The 18,207-nt window shown below is 49.0% G+C and overlaps 1 protein-coding gene across 3 annotated transcripts in view; it reads left to right on the top strand.

Annotated features, from left to right (window-relative positions):
• The window catches only part of ZFP64 (ZFP64 zinc finger protein), a 93,786-nt gene that overhangs the window by 62,114 nt on the left and 13,465 nt on the right, over positions 1-18,207 (top strand). For 2 of the 3 annotated variants that reach the window (XM_058685990.1, XM_058685988.1), the window contains 2 exons: positions 16,532-16,678; positions 17,629-17,691. In XM_058685990.1, coding sequence (XP_058541973.1) covers positions 16,532-16,678; positions 17,629-17,691 — 210 coding nt within the window. Of the gene's footprint in view, positions 1-10,239; positions 10,381-16,531; positions 16,679-17,628; positions 17,692-18,207 lie in introns of those variants that run through there. The other variant, XM_058685991.1, reaches the window with a different exon arrangement.

Below are 18,207 nucleotides of genomic sequence, written 5' to 3'. Positions count from 1 at the left end.
GAGCCGCCCAGGCGCCCCTAGAAGCTTAGAAGTCTTACTCTTAGACAACATTCCTTTATAGTTCAGGAACCACCAAACCTGTAGGAATCAGCAGGTGACCTGGAGGCCGTGTTCCCTATAAATAAAGGCCCTGATACACTGTGGCACCTACACGGCATCCTCCTCCAGTACGTCGTTTCATTACAGATTCTAATCCATGAAGGGGAGGGGCTGGGGTGTGGGAGCAGAAAGGAGAGAGGTGAGGTTGCGAGTAGTAGTTCTGAACATTTTTTTTTAAATGGTTATTTTGAGAGACAGAGAGACCAAGCGTGGGAGGGGCAGAGAGAATCCCAAGCAGGCTTCACATTGTCAGTGCAGAGTCCAACATGGGGTCAATCTCACGAACCACGAAATCATGACCTGAGCCGATATCAAGAGTCAGACGCTTAACCGACGGAGCCCCCCGGGCGCCCCGTTATGAACATTTTCGAATAAGACTGTGCCCTGGTGACTTTTTTAACTAGTTCCCTTTTGTCCCCCGAGTCATTTTCATCTTAAAAGTTACATATGCTGCCGGGAATGTAAATTGACACAGTCACACTGGGAAACAGTTTGGCACTTCCTAGGAAAGTTGCAGGTGAGCATATGCTGTGATCCAGCTCTCCCTCCCCACTGCTGCACGTCTCAGCCGTACCGTCGGTGAGAGGCACTGGGGGGACGTTGTTAAAATGCGGATTCTGAGGGGCGCCTGGGTGGCTCGGTCGGTTAGGCGACCAACTTCGGTTCAGGTCATGATCTCACAGTTCGTGAGTTCGAGCCCCGTGTCAGGCTCTGTGCTGACGGCTCGGAGCCTGGAGCCTGCTTCGGATTCTGTGTCTCCCCCTCTCTCTGCCCCTCCCCTGCTCACACTCTGTGTCTCTCTGTCTCTCAATAATAAATAAACGTTAAATTTTCCTTTTTAATAAATAAAAATAAAATGCAGATTCTGATTCCAGTGCGTCCCTAACTTTAACACGGATACAGATCACCGGGAGACCTTGTTAAGAAGCAGATTCTGACCTCAGTGCTCCTCAAACCATAAGGTACAGAAGAATCGCCTGGGGATCTTGTTAAATGCAGATTCTGGGCGTAGAGCAATTTACACCCAAGAATCAGGAGATCTGTGCAAGAGTGTCGATAGCTACATTGCTCATAATTACCAAATTGGAAACCGCCCATTGGCGGCGAAGGTGTAAAATGTGGTATATTCAAGTGTGGACTCCAGCTGCCTGCCTCACCACGGGCGCATCTCACACACTTCAAGAAGCACTTGAAGGAATATTACTCATGCAGCTCAAAAGGCGGCAAAACTAAGCATCATTATTTAGGTGACAAAACTGTTGTTGTTGTTTTTCATCGAAGTATGGTTGATGTACAGTGACAAAACTATTTTTAAATCATAATTACACAAAATTAGAACTAGTGAAAAAAGGTGGCAGAAGGCAGGAGACGCTAATGGACAGGAGCATGTGAAGCATTTCTTTGAGGGGCGCCCGGGCGGCTCAATCAGTTAAGCTCCGACTCCTGGTTACAGCTCAGGTCATGATCTCAGGTTCGTGGGTTCAAGCCCCGCATCAGGCTCTGTGCTGACGGTACAGAGCCTGCTTGGGATTCTGTCTCCCTCTCTCTCTGTCCTTCCCCTGCTTGCTCACTCTCTCTCTCTCTCTCTCTCTCTCTCAAAAATAAATAAGTAAACATTAAAAAAAATTTTTCAAAAGCACTATCTTTGGTACTAAGACCTTAAGTTGTCAGTGGTTACAAGGATGTTTGTTTCATTCCATAAGCTGCACGTTTGCGTCTTATGCACGCCTGTAGGTGTGCCAAATTTTATGATTTAAAATGTTTTAACTAATGAGATTGCCAAAAAGTATATATTAAGATGTCATTCAGACAACTGATGTCCTGTCCCCATGGATGATGCATGTTCCCAGTTCCCTGGTCTCTGCATTCGTGTGTGTGTGTGTGTGTGTGTGTGTGTGTGTGTGTGTGAAATGTAATAGAGAGATGCTGTTATATATGTATGTTTTTACATATATACATACATACATACACACAATAGCATAATTTATCTACTTTTCCGTCCTTTGAATATTTCACTTAACATATCTTGAGAATTTTCTGTATCGGCACACAGAGAAATACATTATTGTCTATTATGGTCATATAAAATGTATCACATTGTATGACAACCATCACTTGGGGCGCCTGGGTGGCTCAGTTGGTTAAGCGGCTGGTTAAGCTCTTGATTTCAGGTCAGGTCATGATCTCACAAGATCAAGTCCTGTATCAGTCTCTGTGCTGACAGCACAGAGCCTGCTTGGGATCCTCACTGTCCCTCTCTCTCTGCCCCTCACTAATTCGTGTTCTCACTCTCTCTCTCTCTCTCAAAATAAATAAACATTTTTTTAAAAAAGAACCATCAGGGGCGCCTGGGTGGCTCAGTCGATTAAGCGCCCGACTTTGGCCCAGGTCATGATCTCGCGGTCCGTGAGTTCGAGCCCCGCGTCCGGCTCTGTGCTGACAGCTCAGAGCCTGGAACCTGCTTCAGATTCTGTGTCTCCTCCCCCTCCCCTGCCTCTCTGCCCCTACCCCACTCCTGCTGAGTCTCGTTCTGTCTCTCAAAAATAAATGTTAAAAGAAATTAAAAAAAAAAAGAAAAAAGAGGGGCGCCTGGGTGGCGCAGTCGGTTAAGCGTCCGACTTCAGCCAGGTCACGATCTCGCGGTCTGTGAGTTCGAGCCCCGCGTCAGGCTCTGGGCTGATGGCTCGGAGCCTGGAGCCTGTTTCCGATTCTGTGTCTCCCTCTCTCTCTGCCGCTCCCCCGTTCATGCTCTGTCTCTCTCTGTCCCAAAAATAAATAAAAATAAAAATAAAAAAAAAGAAAAAAGAAACATCAGTTAGTTAAGTATTTTAATTATTACTTTTTAACTATCAAGCAGGATGGGAATACAGTCCCTATTTTTTTTTAAGTTTATTTATTTATTTTAAGAGAGAGAGAGGGACGCCTGGGTGGCTCAGTCGGTTGGGCATCCAACTTCAGCTCAATTCATGATCTCGTGGTCTGTGAGTTCAAGCCCCACGTTGGACTCTTTGCTGACAGCTCGGAGCCTGCTTTGGATCCTGTGTCTCCTTCTCTCCCTGCCCCTCCCCCGCTCATGTTCTGTCTCTCTCTCTCAAAAATAAATAAACATTAAAAACATTTTTTTTTTTTAAAGAGAGAGAGAGAGAGCAGGGCAGGGGCAGAGAGAGGGGGAGATGATTACTTCCATTTGTTGCCTGGTGTTCCGTGGTATGGTTAAACCTTAGTTTAACCTAACCAGTCCCCTGTTGCTGGGCATTGTTAGGTTGTTTCTCAGTGGTCTGTGGGTTTTTGGTTTTGGGGGGGGTTGTTTTGTTTCGCTACGATATTAGTGTTGCCACAAACATCCTTGCTCCCTTGCGCACGTGTGCAGACGTTTCTCTGGAGAACAGATGCAAGCAGAATTGATGGATCACCGGGGGGGCGCCTGGGGGGCTCCGTCGGTCGAGCGTCCGACTTCGGCTGGGGTCACGATCTCGCGGTCCGTGAGTTCGAGCCCCGCGTCGGGCTCTGGGCGGATGGCTCGGAGCCTGTTTCCGATTCTGTGTCTCCCTCTCTCTCTGCCCCTCCCCCGTTCATGCTCTGTCTCTCTCTGTCTCAAAAATAAATAAACGTTTAAAAAAAAAATTTTTTTTTTAAAACAAAAAAAAGTACTGCTAAATTGCCCTCTGCAGCACCTATGAACCTTCACGCTCCCGCCACCAACGTGTTAGAAGACCAATTTCCCTGCACTCTTGCTAACGGTAGATGTTCCCAGCATTCTTAATTTTCACTGATCTGATGCGGGGGAGGAGGGGGGGACTGTGTGTGGAATTTAGGGTTATTTAATATTCATTCCCTTATAATTAGCGAGGCAGTGAGGCTGTATAACTCTTAGAGGTTTGTTGCCCAGAATCTGCTTTTAACAAGATCACCAGGTCATTCTTCTGCACATGAAGGTCTGAGAAATCACAATCCACGCCTTAACAAGGTCCCCAGGTGATCCGTATTCATGTTAAATTTTGAGTCACGCTGGAGTCAGAATCTGCATTTAACAAGGTCCCCAGGTGATTCTCCTGAACAGTAAAGTCTGAGACGTGCAGCGTGGGGGAGAAAAAGCCCATGCTCACCTTTGCTAATAACTTGTGTGGGTTTAATCTGTTCTGTCAAGAGAGGATATGAAACAGTATTTCAATTTATTTCAACTTGCATTTCTTTGCTCATAAGTGAGCTGGCACTTTGTTTTTCCAACTTCTTACAAGCCATCTATTTTTCTTTCTGGTGACCAGCTAGCCACGGATGCTTCTTGCTTTGCTTCAAACATAACAAAGCTGATTTTCTTAGAGCCTTTGCTCTGGATTCTTCTCCCAGAAATGCTCTCTCTCTGTTTCTTCCCATGGCTGCCTATTAGATCAGGTGTTAGCTCGCAGGTCTCTTCTAGCCAGACTCAGCTGCCCTCCCCTGCACCACCCAGTCACTCTGGGTCACACCACCCCATGTCATCTTGATTGTGGTACCCATTGTTATCCGAAGTGACCTTTTGCCCTCATTCATTCATTCATTCGTCCTCTAGCTGCCCTGCGGGATCTTGTTTGTCTTGCGTGTGGCTCTATACCCAACACCTGGAACGGAGGCACGCAACAGCCAGAAGTCAAAAAATAATCAGTTGAACAAATAAATTCTTGGCAGATGAATGAAGAAGTCAGACTTGCTCCTGTCTGCCTTTACTTCCTGTTTGGGAACCATTTGTACCTGGAAAACATTTACCCGTTCTTTCATTCCCGTATCCATAGTGGAGAAAAGGTAAGGGACAGGACAGCACTGAGGTGAACAATGACTTTTTCTCTTAAAAAAGAAAGCACTTACGTGCGCCAAATTCAATGAGTAGCATTGAATTCCTCGTTTAATATACATATACTGAAGGTGTTATGAAAGCAGGGAAGATCTGCAGCTCCTGAGGGTTCCGTAAAGTCAACACAGTCTCGTTTGCTTCCCATTTATTTCCACGGAAAACAGCGTCTGCGCCTCGTTAATTGGAACCACCAATGCCGGGTGAGTGGGAGCTCTTATTATACATGACAACTTGTACTGGTAAACTAATACTCGTACTCCGTTATAGTGATTGTTAACTCTTACCCCCTCGGCACTAGACGTTGTTCTCTGTACTTTGCATACGGAAACCCATTCGTCCTCACGACTGCCCTAGTCATATGAGCATTGCCATTTTACTGATGAGAAAACTGGAGCACAGAACAGCTTTCCCAAGGTCACACGGTAACGGAGCCAGGATTTCAACTCAGGCTGGCTCTAGTCCATGTGTTATTACATTTTACTGCCTCTCAATCTTTATGATGCTCTGTAAAGAGATGTAGAGGGATAAGGAGAATCTTTTGTAGAACTCAGAGGGCACCGTTTAGCTCTTGGCAAAAGACTTAAGTGATCAAAATTACAGATCTTTTCCCTTTTCCCTTTAAAAAGTGGCAAGGGTTGAAAATTTGACTTTCTCTGGAAGGGATACACCCTGTGGAGGAAGTATTTTGAAATGCATGTTTGACCGTAGTTTCTTTGTTCTGTGATTTTGTTGCCGAAGGACAATGAAAAGGTGTCACCCGGAAAAAACCTCATTCTGCGTGTTTAAACTTAGCGATAGAATTTTCTAATCTGTTTAAACATTGTCCGAGCACAGTGGTTTGAAATCCATCTGTTAAAGACGTAGTGGTGTGCCCTCTTTAGTTTAATTTGCAAAAGCCTCGGGTTTGATTATCAGGGAAGATGAAAATTTATGAGCTGGATTTCAAGAAAATAGTCAATTTGTATAACTGGTGAATGGAATTGGAGGAGAAGTGTGATTTATCATAGCCATTGAGTGATACCCTGCTTTTACGTAGATCTCTAATCTAGGAGTTATATTTTTTGTTTTTGTTTTTTTTACATTTATTTATTTTTGAGAGAGAGAGTGGAGGACAGTGTGAGTGGAGGAAGGGCAGAGACAGAAGGAGACATAGAATCCCAAGCAGGCTCCAGGCTCTGAACTGTCAGCAAAGAGTCTGATGCGGAGCTCGAACCCAGAAACCGTGTGATCATAACCTGAGCCAGTCTCATGACCTGAGTGAACACGCTTAACTGAGCCACCCAGGAACCCCTCAATTTTTTTTTTTAATGTTTATTTATTTTTGATAGAGAGTCAGAGAGACAGAGACAGAGCGCTAGCCAGGGAGGGGCAGAGAGGGAGAGAGACGGAGACACAGAATCTGAAGCAGGCTCCAGGCTCTGAGCTGTCAGCACAGAGCCTGACGTGGGGCTCGAACCCACGAACCGTGAGATCATGACCTGAGCCAAGACGCTTAACTGACTGAGCCACCCAGGCACCTCAGTTTTGGGGGGGTTTTGTGTGTTTTTTTTGTTTTGGGTTTTTTTTTTTTTTTTAGTAGGCTCTATACCCAGCGTGGGGCTTGAACTCACCCCCCAGAGATCAAGATTCGACTGGTCTACGAACTAAGCCAGCCAGGCGCGCCTCCATTTTTCTTTCAATTTTTCATTTAGACCCTTCAAGTCAAGCCATTAAAACCATACATGGTGGGGCGCCTGGATGGCGCAGTCGGTTAAGCGTCCGACTTCAGCCAGGTCACGATCTCACGGTCCGTGAGTTCGAGCCCCGCGTCAGGCTCTGGGCTGATGGCTCGGAGCCTGGAGCCTGTTTCCGATTCTGTGTCTCCCTCTCTCTCTGCCCCTCCCCGTTCATGCTCTGTCTCTCTCTGTCCCAAAAAAATAAATAAAAAACGTTGAAAAAAAAAATTAAAAAAAAAAAAAAACCATACATGGTAATAAACTTAATTTACACAGTAACTTTGAATAGATGTATTTAAAAAATCATAAAACGGTGCCTTCAAAAAAATGAAACAAATTTTATCAGTTGCTGTCATTACTTTTGTGAAAAACAATAATTTTGCCTTTGTTTTTTTTTGTGTTGGAAACAATGCATGCAGGGAAAATGCAAATCAAGACCACAGTGAAATATCATTGTATATTCACATGTCTGATAATACCGAGTATAGGAAAGGATGTGGCTCCACAGTATCTCTCTCTCCCTTTGCTGGCAAAAATGTAATCTGGTGCCAGCACATTAGCATAATCTCTTAAAGGGTCACCTGCAATCTGAAAATGTGTACATTCACTTAAACTCTGACACTTTTTTTTAATGTTTATTTATTTTTGAGACAGAGCATGAGCAGGGAAGGGGCAGAGAGAGAGGGAGACACAGAATCTGAAACAGGCTCCAGGCTCCGAGCCGTCAGCACAGAGCCCGATGCGGGGCTCAAACTCACGAACTGTGAGATCATGACCTGAGCCGAAGTCGGACGCTTAACCGACTGAGCCACCCAGGGGCCCCAAACTCTCACACTTTTTTAGAAGGGTCACAGATGATACCCACACGCTTCAGAAAGACTGGGAAACAACCCAAGTGCCCACCACCAGGAGGGCAGATGAATAAACTGTGCTATTTTCACAGCAATGTGGATGCTTTTAGCAATATAATATGGGGGATTCCTAGAAAATTACATACGCTTTTTTAGTTCTTGAAAAAAACTAAAATTGTGGGGCACCTGGGTGGCTCAGCTGGTTAAGCGACCGACTTCGGCTCAGGTCATGATTTCGCAGTTCGTGGGTTCGAGCCCCGTGTCGGGCTCTGTGCTGACAGCTCCGAGCCTGGAGCCTGCTTCAGATTCTGTGACTCCCCCTCTCTCTACCCCTCCCCTGTCTACACTCTGTGTCTGTCTCTCAATAATAAATAAACGTTAAAAAAATTTTTTTAATTAAAATTGTCTTTTAAGATTACATGCACGTGCAAAAGAACTTACTGAAAAGATAAAGCAAAGGAATGAAGTGTATGGGGTTTAGATTGACAGCCATGAAATTGGAGGAGGGGGCCATAGGGGAGACTCTACGTAACACTGATGCTCCCAGCTTTGGGCTCCCTAATATCTCTTATATCCTAATAAGCCAGGGACCAAATAAGCCACCGTTCAAGCCAGCAATGACCAGTAATGACCAGGTGTCACGTACCAAGGATTAATCCAATCCTGGGCACCTGAGCTGATGAAATGCCATATAAATAATCAAATACAAACACATACACACTGCAGGCAGTATAAACGGGGTACCAGCGATCTCCCATCCTTCTGGCTGGGGGCACTTCTCCAGAGGCAACAACCACTGTCCCCAGTTTATCCAGTATCCTCTTGAGACATTCCACCAGACACAATAAAAGTAAGCACATAATAGGTTTTCAAATGGCTTTATGTGTATGTGTAACTACACGCACATCCCAAAGGAAAGTTTAAAGGTTGGGGCACCAGAGTGGCTCAGTCGGTTGGGCATCCGACTGGGACTCAGGTCATGATCTCGCAGTTTGTGGGTTCAAGCCCCCGCCTCAGGCTCTGTGCTGGCAGCTCGGAGGCTGGAGCCTGCTTCGGATTCTGTGTGTCTCTCTCTCTGCCCCTCCCCTGCTCATGCTGTCTCTCTCTGTCTCAAAAATAAACGTAAACATTAACGAAAGAAAAGTTTAAAGGTTAAAAAAAAAAAAATGGCTCTATAACTTAATCCCGGGGCACCTGGCTGGCTCAGTCCGTAGAGTACTCGAGTCTTGATCTCTGGGGGGTGAGGTCAAGCCCCACGTTGGGGGTAGGGATTGCTTTTTTTTTTTTTAAGTCATAAATAAGTAATTTAACCTTGAGTGACCTCAGCTGGCATTACACAACCATCCCTAAAGTCAATTCAGAACTTGAAAATCAGCTGGAAGTTGGAGAACAGCTCAGTTTTTGAGAAAAGTAAAAATGTTCATCCCGCAGGCCCTACCCCACGATTTGCCAACGGTAACCCCAAGGAGACGGGTTACAGGCGGCTGCCGAACTCCACGGGGCCCGCCCTAGCCACAAAGTAAACTTTCACCATCCTTGGTGTTAGACACGCAGATGCTTAGGCCCCAGTCCCCACGGATTCAGAGCCGAGCCGGGGTCCTTTCTAATGAGGGCCCTCTCGTGATTCGCAGGTTTGGGCAAGCTTAGGGTACAGCCCCGCCTTGAGCAACTCCCCAATTTGTAGAAAGTAAACACCTGAGCGGTGTAGGTGGCTCTCTTGCTCCCCGTGTTAACCTGATGCAAGGACGGGTCCCCCTCGGGTCTCATCAAGGTCCCAGCCAGTCTGAGCTTGAACGCCAATTAGCTCAACACCTCCCCTCCCCAGACCACGCCTCAGTCACCTGCTAGGCAGGCCCACTCCCCTGCTGGCCCCGAGGCTTCTCGCGTGTGGTCCTAGACCTGGGGCGCCAGAGTCACCGGACGAGGGACGGGGGTTGGTGGCGCCGTGTAGAAATACAGATTGCCGGGCTCCGCCGCCTGAAGCCAAAACTTCCCGAAATCTGCATTTTTAATGAGCTCCTCCATAAAGTGGTTCATCTGCCGTTGGAGACTCTCTGGCCTCATTTAAATTTTAAATGCGAATATGCTGGAGGTCGTGCTTCTCAGCCTTTGCTGCACGTCAGAATAACCTGGGGAGCTTAAGAAAAATATATATATATATATGTACACTAATGCCCAGGCTTCAGCCCAGACCAATTAAGTCAGAATCTAAGAGCACGGCCTGTGCAGCCGCAGCGGCAGTGGTACCACCTGGGAGCTCGTTAGAAATACCGAAGCTCAGGCCCCACCCCAGACCCACTGAGTCAGAATCTGCATTTTAACGAGATCCCCAGTGATTCGTGCGCGCAGAAAGTTGGAGGAGAGCTGTGCTTCTGAAATTTTAATGGGCAAGCGAATCACCTGGGGATCTCGTTAAAATGCAGACACGGTCTCTGCAACTTTAATGTGCATGCGAATCACCTGGGGAGCTTGTTAAAATGCAGATTCTGATTCGGCGGGTCTGGGGTGGAGCCCGAGAGTCTGCATTTCTAACGAGCTCTCGGGTGGTGTGGGCTGCAGCGGCGCGGCCCGCGCTTCCCCGGGACCCCCCGAGGCCTTGGCGCCGGGCCAATCAGCCGTCAGGGTTCTTGATAAATCGCCCTGCTCGGCCGAGGCGCAAAATTGCCGGGACATGCGCGCTCCGGTCGCGGGGTTGGGGGGAAATTTCCGAACTCCGGGAAGCGGTCGTGGGAGAGGCGGGCCACTGGCGTGCGCGGCGCCGGGGACCGCGATCGGCTCGCCATGTCGCGGCGCAAACAGGCCAAGCCCCAGCACCTGAACTCGGAGGAGCCGCACCCCGCGCGCCCGGGGGTCGCCGACGCTGCCCCCGAGGGGGTGGGGCTGTCGGGTGAGTGGCGCTGCGGGCGGTTGTTCGGACGGTCCCGGGACCCGCGTGGGTGCGAGGCCTCGGGCGGGGAAGGGCGGCTGAGGCCCCCAAGTCGAGCGCGGCGGCTCAGCCCTCTGCGCCCCCGCCGCGCGCCTTTGTAAATTACACCTCCCTGTGAATTCTTTCTCCCGGGGCGAACTACGCCGCGCCCCCCGAGCGCTAGCGAATCGCGAATCTTCTCTCCAAGGCGCTGGGCGGGCGCCCCGAGACCCTGTCCGAGGCCGGCTTCGGGGTGCGCCGGCGCCCGGGTCCTGGACCTGCTTCTTTGGCGCTGGTCCGGGGCGGGGCGCCTGGAAGGTGAGCCTTCTGAGTGCGGCGTCCCGAGCCCAGGGGGATTTCCGAAAGACGTCTGAGTGTCCGCAGGGGCCGGGGTGGGGGACGGGACACAGCAACGAACGAGCAAAACTCCCGCTCTTGCTCGAGTTTAGGGCCGAGTGGGGTCGGGAAAGATGGGACTCGAGATAGAGCGGTGAGGCGTAAGGTGCGTTAGGGGTGAGCGCCGGCTGCAACCCTGAAGCAGGGGAGGAGGTATTTCACATGGTCGGGGGAGGGCCTCCCCGAGGTGGGCATCGTCAAAGGGTGTGGGGGAGAGGCTTGGAGGTGGCTGGGGGAAGAGGAACCAGGTAGGAGGAACGGCCAGTGGGGGCCGCGGGGGGAGTCATCGAGGTTGCAGCCTGGGGTGGGGGAGGGGGGCGGGTCCAGTAAGGACTTCACCTTTTACTCTAAGCGAGGCTCTGGAGGGAGGGGTGTGTTGAGCAGAGCAGCGCCACGGTAGGACTTAGCGGGCCGAGCCGGCTGCAGAGTGGCTGGAGGGGCTCGGAGCGAAGCTACGAGGCCCCCCGACTACCCTAAGCCCTCAGGGCGTTATGGTCCGTGGAGCCTCGGCTTGTGGAGAGCTTTGCTAACTCGCTAAATTCCTGCGTCCACCCTTGGGCACCGCCCCCATTGGAATCTCTGGGGTGAGGCGGGGCTGGGGAATCTGCATTTCTAAGGCGCTTCCGTTCCGATAATCTCGGCCTCGGATTAAGGTAAATTCTCACTCGATCGCCTCTCCCTGCCCTTCTCCCGCAGTTCGTTGAGAATCTCTCCTTAGTCCCAAATGAACTTTCTTCTCTCCCTCTCTCTGCATTTTCTCGGCCCAGGAAAGGGAGCAAGGGACCTCGGGTCAGACGTCCAGCAATGCAGATCGTTCTGGTGTGGGCTTTGAGAACCACATATCCAAGGAGGTGGAGGAGGGGAGAAACTTAAGGAAACTACTCCTCAAATGATAGTATCTAAAACTGAAGTTTGGCTGGATGGTATTCCCATTAACCAAAACTCCCTAACTACCTTTGTGCCCAAGGACCGTGATGGACCCAGGTTGCCACGGGGGGGGGGGGGGGGGGGGGGAAGCAGGCCCCCTGCTGATCTAAAAGAAGAACTGGGGGGTGTTGAATCTTTTGGGGGAAGCCATTATCAAAGAGCATAACCTGAAGGACCCCTGGCTGTTGGTCAGTGCCATGGGCCTCTTTTCTTGAGTACAGTGTAGTAGAGACCCCCTCTGTTTAGAAGGCTTGTGGCGCGGTCTGTACCGTGCAGTATTTGGGGTGCCCCTGTGGGAGCAGGGCATAATCAGAACTAAACACTAGCCACTGCTGCAGAGACAAAAAACCTTCCGACTGATGCGGTTTTTCCCCTGCATCTTAGGTCTGTCGAGCTGGACAAACGGCCCACCTCCTTTTTGAGGTTTGTGGAGGTCTTACTTTGCTTTAAGGTTAACTGGCAAATGGGTTGGCAACCTAGATAGGCTTTGGAAGAACTAAAACACAGCAGGTCACCTGGTAGGACTTCAGTGGTGACCAGTTTAAAAAAAAAAAAAAAAAAAAAGCCCTGAGGGTAACCTTCTAAAAGGAACGGCAGTTTTTCCTAGGGTTAAAGGGCCCACTGTGCTAAACGGGGTCCTGTCAAACGTGGCCCACCCCCACTTTGAGACGAGAAGGGACCCTGTCCCATCTGCACGGTGCTCAGGAGAATGTGGGCTTCGAGCTTTCACTGGCTTCGTGGATGTTTAAAAGAGAAGGAAGTCCCTTTGGGGGGCCCTTCCATGCCACTCCACATTTTACCTGGATGCCCCTTTCTGCCATTGGACAGTTTTGTTACCGCTTTCACCCCTCAGTCTCTTCAGCCTGTTTCCACACCTTCGTGGCACGATGTGTCTCCCTCCCGTGGAGAATCGTGGCTCACGTGCATACACGTCAATAAAAACCGTAATGATGATTTAATGACTTATGTAACAGGTCCTTTTATATATACTAAGACTTAACCTTCACCTAAACCTACGAAATCAGAGCTGTGATCCCCATTTTAGATACGGAAATGGAGGAATAGGGAAGCGGAGCAACTTCTCAGGGGCCACAAGGCTAATAAATGATAGCACCGAAATTTGAAACTTCGCAGCTGGCTTCGCGGTCAGTTCCCGAAACTGCGGCGCCTTACGACCTCTCACGTAGATTTCACTTTTCAATCTTCCCTGGTGTCTGTGGGATTAAAGCAAGGTTTGGGGTTTGCTTCCAGGGCACATAGTGATGGGTTTCAGATCCGGCAGGTGCGGGTTCTGATCAGTTGGAAGACTTCTAGCCCCCTAAGCTTCAGCATCTCCTCTGAGCCAGCCCCTCAGAGCTTGCAAAAGTGTGGTTGCCAGGGGTGCCTGGGTGGCTCAGCCTGTTAAGCATCCAACTCTTGACTTAAGCTCAGGCCATGATCTCCGTTTGTGAGTTCCAGCCCTACATCTGGCTCTGTGCTGACAGCGTGGAGCCGCCTTCTGATTAGGTCTATCTCTCTGCCCCTCCCGTGCATGGGCGCGTGTGTCCTTTCTCAAAAGTAAACATCTAGGGGCACCTGGGTGGCTCAGTCGGTTAAGCGTCCCACTTCGGCTCGGGTCATGATCTCACGGTCCGCGAGTTCGAGCCCCACGTCGGGCTCTGTGCTGACGGCTCAGAGCCTGGAGCCTGCTTCAGATTCTGTGTCTCCCTCTCTCTCTGACCCTCCCCAATTCGTGCTCTGTCTCTGTCTCAAAAATAAATATTAAAAAAAGTATTTAAAGTGTGGTTGGCAGATCAGCATCAGCTGGGAACTTGTTAGATAATGAAAAAATCACCAGCTCTACTCCAGCTCCACTGAATCAGGAACTCTAAAGATGAAGCCCAAGCTACCTGTGCCTTAATAAGCCCTCCAGGTAATCCTGGAGCACTTAAGAAGCGTTGCCTTGGCATGGGGCTCCTATTTTAATGAGCCCAGGAATCACCTGGGGATCTTGTTAAGGGGCAGATTGATTCTGTTGGTCTGGGACCTGAGGTTCTGCTTCTCTAACAAGCTTCCAAGTTACGCTGATAACTAGAAGCTCTGGGACCACCCTTCAAGTAGCAAGGGCTTAGAGCATATGCCGTAATCGCTGGGGCCTGTTTTAAAAGTATGGGTTCCGGGATGCCAGGGTGGCGGTTGGCGGATTATCCAGCTCTTGATTTCGGCTCAAGTCCTGATCTCACGCTTTGTCTTGGGAGACTGTGCCTGGTGTCAGGCTCTGTGCTGATAGCGTGGAGCCTACTTGGGGTTCTCGCTCCCTGCCCCTCTGCTGCCCTCACTTGATCTTTCTCTCCTCCTCTCTCAAACTTAATTTTTTTTTTTTTTTTTTTTTGGTTCCTGGAATCTGCCCTTAACCCCAACCCCAAGTTATCTGCGATGAGCACTGGGAAGGTACATTTAAAACCTACAACTCCTTGGGGCGCCTGGGTGGCTCAGTCGGTTAAGCATCCAGCTTTGGCTCAGGTCATGATCTCCTGGTTCATGAGGCCGAGCCCCACATCGGCCACTGTGCTGACAGCTTAGAGCCTGGAGCCTGCTTTGAATTCTGTGGCTCCCTCTCTCTCTCTACTCCTCCCCTGCTCATGCTCTCTCTTTCTCTGCTTCAAAAATAAATAAAAACATTAAAACCTACAACTCCTGGGGCGACTGAGTGACTCAGTCCATTAAGCAACCGATCCTTGATGTAGGCTCAGGTTATGATCTCCTAGTTTGTGGAATTGACCCCTGCATCAGGGTCTGTGCTGACAGCATAGAGCCTGCTTGGGATCCCCCCACTCCCACCCCATCTCTCTGCCCCAACCCTGGCTCATGCTCTCTTTCAAAATGTTTTAAAAATAAATAAAACCCACAATGCAGGTGATCCTGACACGGGTGTGGGGGCTCTCCTGTACATCGTAGGATGGTTTCAACATCCCTGGCCTGTACTCCCTAGATGCCACTATCCCCTATGTGTGTGCACATCTGACAGTCAAATGTCCCCACGCATTGCCAGATGTCCGCTGGGGGCAAAATGACCCTCCGTTGAGAGCCACAGGATTAGGTCACTTGTTCACATCCTGTTAAGGGGCTCTGAGCACCACACTATTCAGATGTGACCTCTGCAGGCCTTTATTCCTGAATAGTGTTGACATGGCACCAGCTGGGTCACATACTGAGAACTTACATTGTGCATTTCTTAACCCTACAACTCCGACAGGTCAATGATCCCTTCAAGGGTAAACTGAGGCTCGGAAAGGTTAAGTTTCAGTTAGCAAGTTGCTGAGCAAGCCCTGTACTGATGTCCTTCCCAGTGTGCTCAACGGCCTCTCCTGGTAAGAGGTTCGCCTTGACAAATCTCTTGTGGAGAATGGAATCCACCTTGTATACCAGGAGCAAAAAGAGTCCCAGTTCTTGGCCTCTAATTCCTACAGGAGTCAAGGCACATATATTTTCAGACCGCAGACCTTGACAGCTTTTGTTTTCCCTTGGGTTTAAATCTATTTGGAGAGAAATCCCTTGATCTTTTAGGAATGCTTGGTCCTTGTGACAAATTCTTAAACCTCCCCATTAGCTCAGACCACATAAAACTGTGTGACCATTTTGGCCCACAAAAATGTCCGTCTTGCATGGTTCTGCCATCGTCGCAAAAGGATGCCGTGAACTTCGACGTTCACGTCACGTTCGATGTTCGACGTTCGACCTGGTGCTGGGCTTCAAAGATGACACCGTGGCCAGTCTGGTTTCCTCTGTCCCACTATTCCCCTGCCCTGGATTACTTTGAAATGAATCTGCTACCTAGGCCTTGTAAGTATCTGTCCCTAAATAATGAGAATGCTCTCAAAACCGATTTCATCTTCGCAATCTGAAGGGATTTTTTTTTTTTTTTTTTTTCTTATCGAGCTTTGAGTGCTGATGTTTCTCGTGGTCTTGACTGGCTCCTTAAAGTGTGTACAAATCCGGATTCAGAGAAACTCCTGATCGCAGAAATCCTCTCAAGCCTTTGACTCTGGTTCCTCCCTGCCCCCCATCTTTAAGCGAGGTGTTGAAACCATGGTCTTTGTCTAGGAGTTCCGTGGTGCTGGAAGTGTGGTCTGTGACCTACTGAATGGAGACCAAGCAAATTCAGAAATTGAGAAGGCTTTTAAAAATAGCTTGATGGGGGCGCCTGGGTGGCGCAGTCGGTTAAGCGTCCGACTTCAGCCAGGTCACGATCTCGCGGTCCGTGAGTTCGAGCCCCGCGTCAGGCTCTGGGCTGATGGCTCGGAGCCTGGAGCCTGTTTCTGATTCTGTGTCTCCCTCTCTCTCTGCCCCTCCCCCGTTCATGCTCTGTCTCTCTCTGTCCCAAAAATAAATAAAAAACGTTGAAAAAAAAAAAAAAAAAATAGCTTGATGTTTTCAAGGCACCCAGCTTTCTGTCCTCTCAAATAACATTTGGCCTTTTTGGTCCTATTTCACTTGTAATTTGTTACAACTTATAAAAAATGTCCACGTGTGATGGATCAGAAAACGTCTGCACACTAAGTTTTCCCTAGGTCATTTGAGAAGCACTGTTGTAAGTTTTGCCTCCTGGATCTTGCCAGTTGCGTGTCATGTTACCATTTCCCTTGTCCCCTGTGTTTCCTGGAAGTTGGTAGTTCAAGAAAGGACTTCTATAAGGCCAGAGCGTACTTGGCTTTGTTTTTAATGTGTCGTCTTTTTCTTTCCCCCCAAGGCTGTTCTAGCTTAAGAGGCACCATGGTGGTTCCATTTGAGAAAGTAACGCTTTTTTTTTCTTTTCTTGTCTCCATTTCAGCTTCAGAATTAGATAATGATCCCAAACCAACTTGTCCCACCGTGGATGGCAGTGATGCTCAGAAAATCCCTGCCATGGCCCTTGCCCCAGAGTCGAAGGACCAAACTGTGATGCTTGGAGAAAGGACCTTCAACTGTTGCTATCCAGGTGAACCCCCAAACGTGCCGCGTGGAGCCCCTTCTCTGTACCGGGTGCTGGCGGACGAGCTCTGCCTCGCTTTACCCCCTGAGCCCCTGTGCTGTGTTCCCACATGGTCCTGGCACACAGGAGCATTCTGTGTGTTCTAAGTATCCTGTATGGCATCTGAGCTCAGTGTGACTTCCCAGAACTTCAGATTTCTGGTAGCTTCCTTTTGGAGCTTTATTTATTATTATTTTTTTTTTTTTTTAGTGAACTTTTTTTGTCAAAAACTTTTTTTTTTTTTTTTTAACGTTTATTTATTTTTGAGACAGAGACAGAGCATGAACAGGGGAGGGTCAGAGAGAGGGAGACACAGAATCCAAAACAGGCTCCAGGCTCTGAGCTGTCAGCACAGAGCCCGACATGGGGCTCGAACTCACGGACCGTGAGATCATGACCTGAGCCGAAGTCGGACGCTTAACCGACCAAGCCACCCAGGCGCCCCTGTCAAAAACTTTTTAATGTTGGGGCGCCTGGGTGGCGCAGTCGGTTAAGCGTCCGACTTCAGCCAGGTCACGATCTCGCGGTCCGTGAGTTCGAGCCCCGCGTCAGGCTCTGGGCTGATGGCTCGGAGCCTGGAGCCTGTTTCCGATTCTGTGTCTCCCTCTCTCTCTGCCCCTCCCCCGTTCATGCTCTGTCTCTCTCTGTCCCAAAAATAAAAAAATAAATAAATAAAATAAATAAAAAATTAAAAAAAAACGTTGAAAAAAAAAAAAAAAACTTTTTAATGTTTATTTCTGAGAGACTGAGCATGAGTGGGGGAGGTGTACAGAATCTGAAACAGGCTCTAGGCTCGAACCCACAGACTGCGATCATGACCTGAGCCGAAATCTGATGCTCAACTGACTGAGCCACCCAGACCTGCCCAGCTTCTTTTTTAAGAAAAGCTGTTTTTTTTTTTTTTTCCCCTCTCCTAGGTTGCCACTTCAAAACTGTTCATGGCATGAAAGATCTGGACCGCCATCTGAGAATCCACACAGGTATCCGTTTGTTCAAAGCTTGAATGTTTAAAAAAAAAAAAAAAAAGATATGAATTTAAGTGTTGGCGTAGAATGTGGTAAGCAGGCCAGGAAGAGTCGATGCCTCGTGAAGTGGTCTGGTGGGGTGGGCTGTGACCTCAAAGGTCAGAAGCTAGGGGAAAAGTGCCGGGAAACCTGTTCCAGGAGATTGGATCAAGGCTGTTCACGAAGGGCTTTTCTGAAGATTCTTAAAGTATGAAAGATGGCTCTGTAACCAGACAAGACCAGGAACATTCCAGCAGAGGGAGCAGCAGGGGCGGGGGCTTAGAAGGCCCAAAATGAGTGGAGGGAAGGCTCCGCGGAGGCCCTGTGGCCCTAGTAAATGTCAGATGAGCGTAATGAGGTTGCTTCTTAAAGGTTCCTTCTTGAGAGCAGCCAGCTGCTGAGAATACACAGAAAATGGGCTGGAGCAGAGGAGTTTCCATGATCTACAATTGATCTGTGAGCCAGATCTAACCTGTGCAGCTCATTTGTCGT

The sequence above is a fragment of the Neofelis nebulosa genome, chromosome 9, assembly GCF_028018385.1.
Source record: "Neofelis nebulosa isolate mNeoNeb1 chromosome 9, mNeoNeb1.pri, whole genome shotgun sequence".
Lineage (NCBI taxonomy): Eukaryota > Metazoa > Chordata > Mammalia > Carnivora > Felidae > Neofelis > Neofelis nebulosa.
Note: the sequence above shows the minus strand (reverse complement) of the source record. Positions and strands in the feature narration are given on the sequence as shown.